The 10,502-nt window shown below is 44.7% G+C and overlaps 1 protein-coding gene across 1 annotated transcript; it reads left to right on the forward strand.

Moving 5' to 3' along the window:
• The first annotated feature begins 251 nt into the window (after positions 1-251).
• On the forward strand, positions 252-5,071 carry RPLP2 (ribosomal protein, large, P2). Its single transcript, XM_010562561.1, has 5 exons — positions 252-343; positions 932-1,055; positions 2,669-2,717; positions 4,429-4,527; positions 4,953-5,071. The coding sequence occupies exons 2-5, from the start codon at positions 933-935 to the stop codon at positions 5,027-5,029; spliced, it is 348 nt and encodes a 115-aa protein (XP_010560863.1). The 5' UTR covers positions 252-343; position 932; the 3' UTR covers positions 5,030-5,071.
• Positions 5,072-10,502: the final 5,431 nt, after the last annotated feature.

The following is a 10,502-nucleotide window of genomic DNA, read 5'->3' on the forward strand; positions in this document are numbered from 1 at the left end:
CGGTCCGCGCGGGTGCCGCGGTCTGGCGGGGAAAAAAACCGAAGTGAAGACAGAAAATCAGTTGCTGAGGCGGATCCCCCCCCACCAGCCCCTGCCAGGACGCGCCGGACGTGCCGACTCTGCGCATGGGCCGCTGCCGGTGAGGAGGAGGTGGCGGCAAAGCCCGCGGCTCCCTATTGGGCTGCCCGCTCCCTGCCGACCTGGCCCAATGGCAGCGCGCGTTGTTGAGGGGTGACGGGAAGAAGGCGTTGCTGAGGCACCACCCCTTCCCTTTCGCCGCCGGGCTGCCGTCGCGAGCGCACGTTCCAGGCCCGTCTGCCCTGCCGCCGCCTCCTCCTCCCAAGTAAGCGCGCGGCGGTCCCGTCCCCCCCATTCCCTGCGGGAACGGTCGCTCCCGGCCCACCCGTTCCAGCCCGCGGCCGCCAGCGAGACTTGGGCGAGACCACTTGGGGCGGGGGGGGGGGAATGGCGGCCATGTGCTCTCCCGGCCTGGGCCTGGGGCAGGGCCCGCGGAGGGACGGGACAGGCGTAGGCGAGCGCCGCGGGGATCCCGGCCGGGGATGCCGGCCGGGACGGGGAGAAGAGGCGTTCGGGAGGCCGCGGTGCCGCTTTCCTTCGGAGAGGCGTGCAGTGCCGTCAGCGTTAGGCCGGGCCGGCTGCTCGGGCCTTGGGGCAGCTGCAAAGCCGCGGCGGCCGGCGCGGGGCGGGAGCCGGCGCGGCTTTGCGGCGTTTAATGGGCTGCCTTGTGCGGGGCCCCGTGCCGGTAGGAGACCGGTACCCGGCTTGGCGTGGCGTGGGTTTATGTTTAAATTTCGAGCAAAGTAATTGTGGCCGGGAGGGTGAGGCTTGCTTCCCCCAGCGAGGAGGTGAACCTGCTCCGGACGCGGAACGGGACCACCGGCACTGAAGACCCAGCTGTCTCGTTTTGCAGGATGCGTTACGTCGCAGCTTACCTTCTAGCGGTCCTGGGTGGCAACGAGTCTCCCACGTCAAAGGACTTGAAAAAGATCCTCGACAGCGTCGGCATCGAGACGGACGATGAACGCATGAACAAGGTGGCATTGCCTCTTAATTCCCAGTCAGCGTCAGATATGGGAGCCATTTCCTTGGCTTCAGTGTTTCTCTGGTTGCCTTGCTGTTGATCTAGTCTTTCTTTGTTCAGGTGTTTGCTGATCATTACACGTGTGATTTCTAAAACGCTGCTTAACCAGTCAGAACTATTTTTACAATGGTTTTGTAGAAGTCTGGCTTTCTTATTGAACACCTGTCCTCTGCAAAGATCTGTGTCAGACTGTTCAGTCTAATAATTTTCAGTGGGATGGTGGCAGTGGATAAGTATGTGTTGAAAATAAGTTCTGTTCTGACATAAGGTATAGTTTGCAATTAATGTTTAATTTTGGAAATTAATGCTGAAATGGTTGTGTTGAAAAAAAGCTTTTTAGGAAGAGAGTATCCTAATTAGAATGTTTCTTGTGATATAATAGACTTTCAGCCTTGTGGACTTAAAAATAAATGGCCATTAAAAAAAACCCCAAAACTAAAAAATGGTCTTATCACCTGCCCCATACCTGTATGCGAAGTGTTTCCAGAGAAGTGGAGGAAAAAGCAAGTTGCTTTTGCAGCTGGAGACAGTTTTACCACAGGTCCAACCAAATGATGGGTTGACTGAGCTGACAGCATCCTTATTATGGTGTGGGATGTTGGTTTGAACTCATGGTGCTCCTGTTTAAATGCCAGGTCTTTCGGCTTTAGCTTGTTTACATTTCTTTAATGCCTTCATAAATTAGTTGTTTTCTCTGATCTTCCAATATCCAGAAAGCTTCTCTGGAATTTGTTTTGGTCATGATTAATTAATCCTTTTCTGTTTGCATTGGCTGTATATTAGGCCAGTGTAAATCTAGTGAAGTCTTAAAATCACCTTCCTTCTGGATGAAGCAAGCACACAGGCACAGCATGTCACAGATGGCATGCTCTGTGTAAGCAGGAGGTGCCTGTTGAAAAGCTCTTGGTTAAAGTCCTTTGGCTTTGGCAACTCAGCAGTGTTCAGCACACTGACTCCTGGTAGCAGAGACTCATCAGTAAGGTCTGTAGCATTCTTTTTTTTTTTTTTTTAAGTGCTTGCTTGCTTTGGCAATTTTTGGTTTTGTGTTTTTCTTTCCTCATCCCGAGTTATACAACAATGGTAGTAAAATTGAAGTTGGGACTCTCTGTTCCAGTGCAAGGATACGATGGCCAGCTTGGCTGTAACATTTGGTAATGCTAGGAACAGGACCCTGTGGTTTTTGGTCTAGGGCCCAGTGCTTCAGAGCCTCCCGGTGGGGATTGAGCGAGATAGGTTAACAGTCCCTCAGTGACTAACAGACCATTAGTGGGGCTTCCTAATTGGCTCCACAACATCTGTGCATCCTTCTTTCTGCAAGTTCCTTGGATTTATTATGAATTTATTGTAACAGATTTCATGAAAAAGCTTTCACAGAAAAGTATAAAAGACTTAGCTGAAGTTTTCATTTCAATGTCCTATTCCTTCCACTGACAAATAAGGGACGTTGGGGCTGTATAAGCACCAGGATGGAGGTATTGCACATAATGATTATTCAGTACTTGTTTAAATGTAGCTTATACTCATGGAGTTTTGAAAGTATTAACGTTCTAAACTTAATTTACACAGGTTATTAGTGAGCTGAATGGAAAAAACATCGAGGATGTCATTGCTCAGGGTAGGTACAGTCTCTGAGTGTCACAGATAATTGCCTCTACTACTTTGGTAACTTAGACCTGAGAGTGTAGAACTGCAGCCAATTCCCTGATTTTTATTCATCAGTTTAGCTTTGCAGTTGAGGACTTTCATGCTGGATCTTGGCTGAAATGACTGAAATCCAGGTCCATTCTAATTCCCTGCAGGTCAGTGCCAGTACCTGCTGGGTTTCGCTTGTGGACCACATTAAACCGGAAAAGCATGTATGAGCTTACTGGTAGTCTGCTCATGATGTAGTTTTCTGGACATGTTGATCGGAGAAAGAATTAGCTGTCCTCCAAGTTCTCTGGGAGATTTTTTTCTTTGTGTTTTACACAACTGGTGCATACAAGTGGGTAAATGGGAAGAACAGACTGTTAAATGTAAATAAGTGTCAATTCACATTAAGGGTACAGTTACCCCCTCTGCCATTAATACAAGCCCCTCCAATACACATCTATTCTAGAGCTCCTTGAGTCTGGCATTTCCTTTTCTCTCAGATAGGACTCTGAGTGCTGACTTCTGTAGAAGCTTGTGCTCTTAACCTGCTGCCTCTTACCAAAGCTGGAACTTTAACATTAACTGACTGGGTCATAGGGCTGAAATACAGCAGAGCTGAGATAGCACAAAAAAGTTTCTGATTAATTAATTTCTATTTTTTTTGCAAGTGTGTAGGCACAAGGGAACTTTTAGGCATACATTTGCTTAAAGGTTGCCAGGACTTTGCCTGGCCATGCTGTTATGAGCAGTAACTGGACATTTCTATCCATGTAGTCTGAAGACCTAAGAGAGCCATTATGCATGTGCTTACAACACACTTAACGCTATCTCTTTCTGTAATACTTTTTCTTTAAATAAATTGTTTCCTAGAACATACTGACATGCATATGAAACATGTTTGTTTACGTGGCTAGTTTATTAGAGCTTGAAGTAAAAGGGAATTATTTAGAAACTGATTCCCAGAAATTGGAATACAGGCAAACATACTGTGTACACAACCTCTGAATGCCATGGGAGCCTTGGTATGTGAAAAGCAGATGGCAGAGAACTAGCTAGCTTTCCAAAGATGACCATAAATCAGAAGTCAGTTTGCTAATCTCAAAGGAGATGCAATAGGGTTCAGAGGGTGCTGGAGAATTTGTTTAAAATGCTGTACTCTTTGCCATAAATACATCTTCCCCAGCCCCTTTTTTCATGTAACTGTGATCCAGGCATGCCCTCACAGTTCTTTATACCATTAAAAAAAAAAGCGGGGGGGGGGGGGGGAAAGCCAGTGCTGCCTATATGTTATTTTTGAGGTATATTGAAATTGTCAATTTCTGGGCTATTGTGCTGTATTCAGGAAACATAGGGGTTTTCTGTATGTGTAAAATTGGATGTATTTACCACTATTTTTATATGAGAGTTTTGGAAAAAAAAATAGGGGACTGTGTGCAGAAGAAAACTCAATAGTAATGTGCTGTCAGTGTTCTCAGGATAAGTCTTTGTGAATCTTAAACTCTGAGTTTTTTTCACAAAAGAGTTTATGCTTTCTTGTCATGGGTGCAGCCTCTTGTTCCTTTCAGCTAACAGTGACAGGCTCAGTCCATGAAACATAGTATCTGGTTTTTTCTGCACTCTTAATTCTCTTCCTTTTCATCTTAGCTCTGCGCCTGCCATGAGCATTTAAATACTTTCTCTTCTGTCCCACTCAGGTAATGGAAAACTGGCCAGCATGCCGGCTGGGGGAGCTGTGGCCGTCTCTGCTGGAGGGGGCTCTGCCGCTCCTGCTGCAGCTGCTGCCCCTGCTGCCGGTAAGTATGGGTGGAGAGGCATTGTTACAGGGCAGCTCTGTTTTTCTCTATTAAAATCTAAAAAATTGAGTCCAAATTTCAAGGCTTTTCTACTTTGGCAGTTCACTATGTGATTGAAGTGTAAACTGAATGGTTACTTTTCCTTTGGGCAATCGGAAGCATTTGCTCTTTATCCACCTTAAGATTGGTCTGGCTTAGAACCAAGAGTCAGACAGACTTCACTGTGTAAAGCACATCCCTTCAGTAGCAGTGTCTGTGTCTCCTTGGTGTTTGTATTTGGCTATTGAAAGGGAATGAGATGAACCATGGAGGCTGAAATACCAATAATACGGAAGATGTGAACACCAAAACATGTGTCTTGAAAATCTGTGGTGCAAAAAATGTAAATACTGACCATTGGCTTGGTCTTTTTTTTTTTCCTTCAGCTGAGGAGAAGAAAGAAGAGAAGAAGGAAGAGTCTGAAGAATCTGACGATGACATGGGATTCGGCCTATTTGATTAATTATTTGTTATAGAGAAATTAAAATTCTTTTTTAAATGTTTTTTGAGTTTATTATTATAACCATGCAAGTGCTGTTGGATTCAGACAGCTGTTCTTAAAATAGCTATGAGAAAGCTTTGATTTTTATCTCTGAAACTGGTATGTGAATTTTATGACAAGCCATGGGACTGAACTCTTAAAGGAATTAGGAAATGGCTAAGCTATGTGAACCTGGATGCTTGTTTTGACACTGCTGTTTCTTAAACAGTATGTGGAAGCTGAATCTACCTGATGTTAAGTTCACCTTCTCCATACTATTTTGCCATCCCAGTTACTCAGGAAAGAGTCCCATCTATTCAGCAATGAAAGGACTTTATTTTTCAGGATCTGTTTAATCAATTCCAAAACATGTGAAATTGAATGGACAGCAGGTCTGAATTAGTCCAGAGACATTGTCATTTCAGAGCTAGTTACAGCAATTAGTTTTTGTAAATATCTAAAAGCACTGATTTCACTGCTGGGTCAGATTTCCAAGATCTAGGGACAACAATAAAATGCTTGACTGTGCTTGGATTTCATGTTACATCTGTATGCTTAACATAGAATCTGTAACAAAAAAAAGACTGCATCCTGTTCTTCATGGGACACTGAGATCATGCAAAGGTGCTCTTCATACTGAATGGCTGTTCTGGGGGTATCTGAACCAATAGGATGTGAATCACCTTGATCTGAACAAAAAGAAACTATTTTATGAGGAGAATGGTATTTCTGGAGAACTGAAACTGATCTCTGGTGTGCCCAGAAGAACACATCAACTTGGGAGGACAGTAAATTTTGCTTTTATAAAGTGTCTTCTGCTAGGAGGTGGTTCTGGAAGGTAACTTACCCTGACTTCTACAGCAGTCCTGGCTGTCACCATAAGTAGGTAGAGTACAAGTAGCACATGTGATGATCTTCCCATGCCAAGTCTCCACAGGCAGTGTCAAAAAGAGGTGTCCTGGAACAGTCTATACTGTGAAGCTTTTCTAACATAGTTATCTGGGGGAGGGGAAGTGCTAGCTGATACAGCTATGTTGGTTATGCGTCACTGGACAAGGCATGGCAAGTACTTCTGAGAGGAGAGAAGGGTGAAATCCAAGTAGGAAAAACTTATCTCCCTGTGGTGTACTAAGAGAAAACACCCATTACTTCACAGCAGCCAAGGGAGCGAGCAGTTGAAAGTTGGATCCTTGGACCTCAAAATGACTGATTTGAGCAACTAACCCTTGCTGCCCTTCTGTGCCTGCTGCAAGAAAGTTATGGGAGGCTAACAGTGCCAATACCTTTCATCTACTTTGTCTCTTAAGTCCTACCATGGTGATCTTTGTGGTAGTAACAAAAACTGCTCATGTTCACTCTAGTTCTCTGTCAAGACTTGTAATGGCTGTGGTTTGGCACTGGAAGGGGTGCAGGTATACCTGTGTTTCTTTCCTTGCTGATTTCTCCATTTCAGATCACTGAAAAAAGAGTGATTCTTGGATGTGGTTTTACTGAGAGGTAACTCCTGCCACCCTGCAATATTGCCTTGCTTGGCTGCTGCAAGAGCCAAGTCAGTGTTGACACAGGAAGGAACTGCCCTGTCATACCACTCAGCAGGGTTTTTCCATGCACAAAGGAATTTGTGCACTGAGCTATTCCATGAGTTTTGCTGTGCCCAGGCCTGTGGGATGAGACTGAAACCTGTGGTGCCAGCTCTTGGCTGCTGTGAGGGGAGGACTACTACTTTCTTCCCCTTATTTATCTCTATCTTCTGCCATGACCTGTTAAACCTTGAGTTATGGACCTGATCCTGTGTTGGGTGTCCTCCTGTCACCTTTAAATTCCTTCCTGAAAGTGCATCATTTTGATGAAAACCTGCTCAATCTGCTTTGTGAAAGAGGACAGCTCATTTGGTAAACTGTTTAGAAAAGAAACTTTTGGGGGCAGCTCTTGGAGAAAGCACTGAAAATACAGCATTTGTTACACTGCCAGAGGGAGCCAATGTATTCTACATAACCACCCCGTGTAGGTATTCCTTGTGAAGGTCAGTGGACAGGTCTACTCAAGATTTCACACACATTTTACAGAATTTGCTAAAATCTCTGCATGGTGAACGTTTCTTCCAAATGCAAAATTAAACCATTTTAAGCTTTCTACCCCTGTACCTATTTATGAAGCAGTTGTCACCTGGTGGCTTTGTATATGAGCAGTGATGTGCCTGGAAGACTACTGCACACTTGTTTGGTGTTCTGGATGGAGCTCACCACTCTGTTCTGCTGATCTCAATGAGCTTTAGCTATGAAGGAGTTGGGATCCCCGCTCCTGCTCTGTGGACGCTGTTCCGAATTTTCAGGTGTCACTGATGCCTTTTCAGACTGGGCAATGATTTCCAACGGCAAGGGTAGCAGTGGGGTGGATGTGTTGTGTTCCATGATGCTCTCAGAGAAAACTAGCGCCTGCAAACACTTGGAGTGGTGGCCTAGTCTGTCCCCTTGCAGAATCAATTTTAGCTAGAACAGATTTTTCCTGATTTCATAAAGAAAGGCTCAAAGGCATTGAAGGGAAAGGAAAGGATAGCCTTGTGCTTGGAAATTATACTGGTAACTGATCATTACTAAATTGACGGTAGGGCAGAGTGATTTAGTCATAGGCTTGACATTGAAACACGTAAGCTTTCCTCACTGGGAAATTCTGTGCCATCTCAAATCAGCTCTGACTGAAAATCATTCCTTACAAACACCATGGGGCAGGGAGAGTGACATCTTTGCTACTTGGAAAGCAGGGAGAATGTCCTGGACACTACTGGAAAGTAATAAGCAATGGGTCCCTTGGGGCCACTGTCAAATTAACTGGTTTCACTCTTACTACTAAGGCCCAGTTTTGCAAGCCGCTACATGCTTGTACTCAGTAGGTTTTATTTACGTCGGGCAGAGACATCTGTAGTAGCTTTCCTAGAAGGAAAATTCAGTCCCAAGAGAGCAGGACAAGGGGACTGCTCCATTGCCTAAGGAGATGCTCCTATGAAGCAAGTCTCAAGTCTTTGACAAAGAATTATCTGATATATGCAAACATCACAGGTAAGAAAAAGACATCACAGTCAGGCTTTGCAGTGATGTTAATGGCACTCGTGTTGGGCTTCATGACCTATGCCCCAGTCTTGCTGACTACAGGCCACAATACTAGAGTAACATGCTGAAGACAACAGTGTAACAGGCTGCTGCTCAGCTTCCCTTTAAAATTAATTCCCATTGGCCATCAACAACCAAGGTCTTACCTGAAAAAACAAACAGAGGTTGTTTGCTTGTATGTTATTATCTCATATGTACTAACTGCTCACCATTCATTAGACTGGAAAACAAATGCAACAAAGGGAGATTGCATGAGAAGCTGTCTCGGTGGCATCACAACATGCAAGGGCACAAATGAACTTGCAGTATTCTGATAGGACTTTGATACACATGAAAAGCTGCCATGTAAATCTTGCTGACCTGGTTTACTGCAGGATTATGAGCAATTGCAGAATTATGGCAGTGCTTTCTTATTGAGAAGAAAAAGATTAGTTTGGGGGGATAATTTATTTTTGAGAAAAACAGTTGTTTGCCAGCCTGTTAGTGCCAGTACCCAGGCGGCATTCTGCAAGAGATTACTGTTCACATGGTTTATTTCATTAACCTGTTTCAACAGGGCAGCATTAACTTCCTCAAACAGGTAACTTTGAGGGTCAAGGCAGAGTGATATAAACAACTCAGAATGAGCTTGCTGTTGAGAAATCAAGTGAAACTAACCCCAGCATTGTCACAGCATTGTTGTTTCTATTTTCCAGACATAGTAGGAACCTTAAAGTTTGTGAAATGCTTGAAAAAGAGGAAGTAGCATTGGCTGGAGAATGAAGCTGTTCTTGTGGTTACAAGTGTTAGGGAGGTATCTGCAAACAAGGTTCAGTATTCAGTTTTGCCAGATTTCCGCTAAAGTCACAGCCCATTGACTAGTTCTTCTGCAGCACGATCCTTGGTCTAGAAAACGCAAGAGACAATGCTTTCTTTGTGTTTGGCTATATGGAAATACCTTTCTGTGTCACCAGAAGCATGGGGTGAAAGCACTATGATTGTCTTGGTGTCAAGGGCCATTAAGAGGGTCAAGGCACAGATGTGCCAATGCTCACCTCTTCAGGTGAAGGAGATGAGGGCTGACAAGGGTTATGTAATCACATCAAACTTAAGGGAGGAAGGAAATTACAAAAGCAAGTAGAGGTATAAGAGGAAGGGAAGGAAGGGTGGGTATAGGGCATAAACAGAGGACTTGAGATTGGGGTTAGTTCTTTAGGTGATCCAGGATGGAGCTAGTATGTATCAAGGGCAGTTCCTGGCACCTCAGTGAGGTGGTGGGCTCCACGGTAGGACATGGAAGAAAGATAAGGCTTGACTCCTGCCTGTCTGATGGAAGGAAAGCGCAAATGTTTAATGAAAAAGCACTCTGTAGGGGCTGGAGTATGTGGCCTAACTTGAGCTCAAATATTTGATTTATATAAGGGTTACTTGCTGAGTTTGGTTGCTTCAGTCAGCTGTGAGGCAGTAGAGAGCTGTTCTTAACAACCTGGATGGCCCCTCTGTGGGGAGGGTACCAGCCTCCCATGTATCCTGTGAAAGGACATTTGGAGTGGAAGGAACAGGAGAGGGGCTACTTGGATGACCGCCACTAATGTAACTGGTGAAATTCCTGTGGGGAGGAAGGCCTAGTTCTGCTTAGTTTGAGAGCTGTTAAGGACAGGTATAACAAGTGTCCCAAATGAGAAACTTCTGACCAGTTATAAGAAAACTAATGCAAATAGATTTATGCCACTAAGAATTAAGCCTTTTTTTAAAAAACTTTGGTAGAAAGTGCTTTTGCCCCATGTTGAGTCTATTGAAAAACTACTTAAGCTTTTTGTTTTGTATCCCCCAAACCTCCCTCCTGCTCACCTTGCTTCCTCGCTTCGAGTTGAGCAGCTGCTTCTCTTGCTATGCTGATCCTTTTGATGTCCCTGTAAACTTTCACACTTATCTAATTGTTTGAATGAATAGTCTGTATTGTTTATGACAAGCGGATCTTTCCAGCTTCTGAAGTCTATTTTGATTTAATAGCACTGGCCTCTCACCCAGTGCTGCTCTGTGGCGAGTTGATATGCTGTGGGCTTGCCTGTCCTCAGAGCTTCTGCAGAAGGACTACTGAAAATTGTGGTTGCCCTGACCAAAGGTAAGCATTTTGGTGAGCTTAGAGGCATGTAGAGAAAACTGTTAAGAGAAGGGTAGCAAAGGTAAGCAACCAGGTGTATTTTGGTGAGTTTAGAGGCAGAGAAAGCTGTTAAGAGAGAGGGGTTGCCTTTCTCTCTGTTCTTGCACTATGCCTGTGCTGAGCCTTGCCTCCATCTGGCTCCCCAGCTTTTTATGAAAGGAGAAAGCTTTTCCCTTCCTCTCACGTTTTCTGCCCCTCTCCCGAA

Source organism: Haliaeetus leucocephalus, unplaced genomic scaffold (genome assembly GCF_000737465.1).
Source record: "Haliaeetus leucocephalus isolate CR32 unplaced genomic scaffold, Haliaeetus_leucocephalus-4.0 Scaffold161, whole genome shotgun sequence".
NCBI lineage: Eukaryota > Metazoa > Chordata > Aves > Accipitriformes > Accipitridae > Haliaeetus > Haliaeetus leucocephalus.

Excerpts from the sequence above, each read along its gene's own strand:
- RPLP2 (XM_010562561.1), top strand. The coding sequence starts at position 933 with ATGCGTTACGTCGCAGCTTACCTTCTAGCGGTCCTGGGTGGCAACGAG. Across the intron at positions 1,056-2,668 it reads ACGATGAACGCATGAACAAG|GTTATTAGTGAGCTGAATGG; the intron begins GTGGCATTGCCT and ends TAATTTACACAG. Across the intron at positions 2,718-4,428 it reads CGAGGATGTCATTGCTCAGG|GTAATGGAAAACTGGCCAGC; the intron begins GTAGGTACAGTC and ends TGTCCCACTCAG.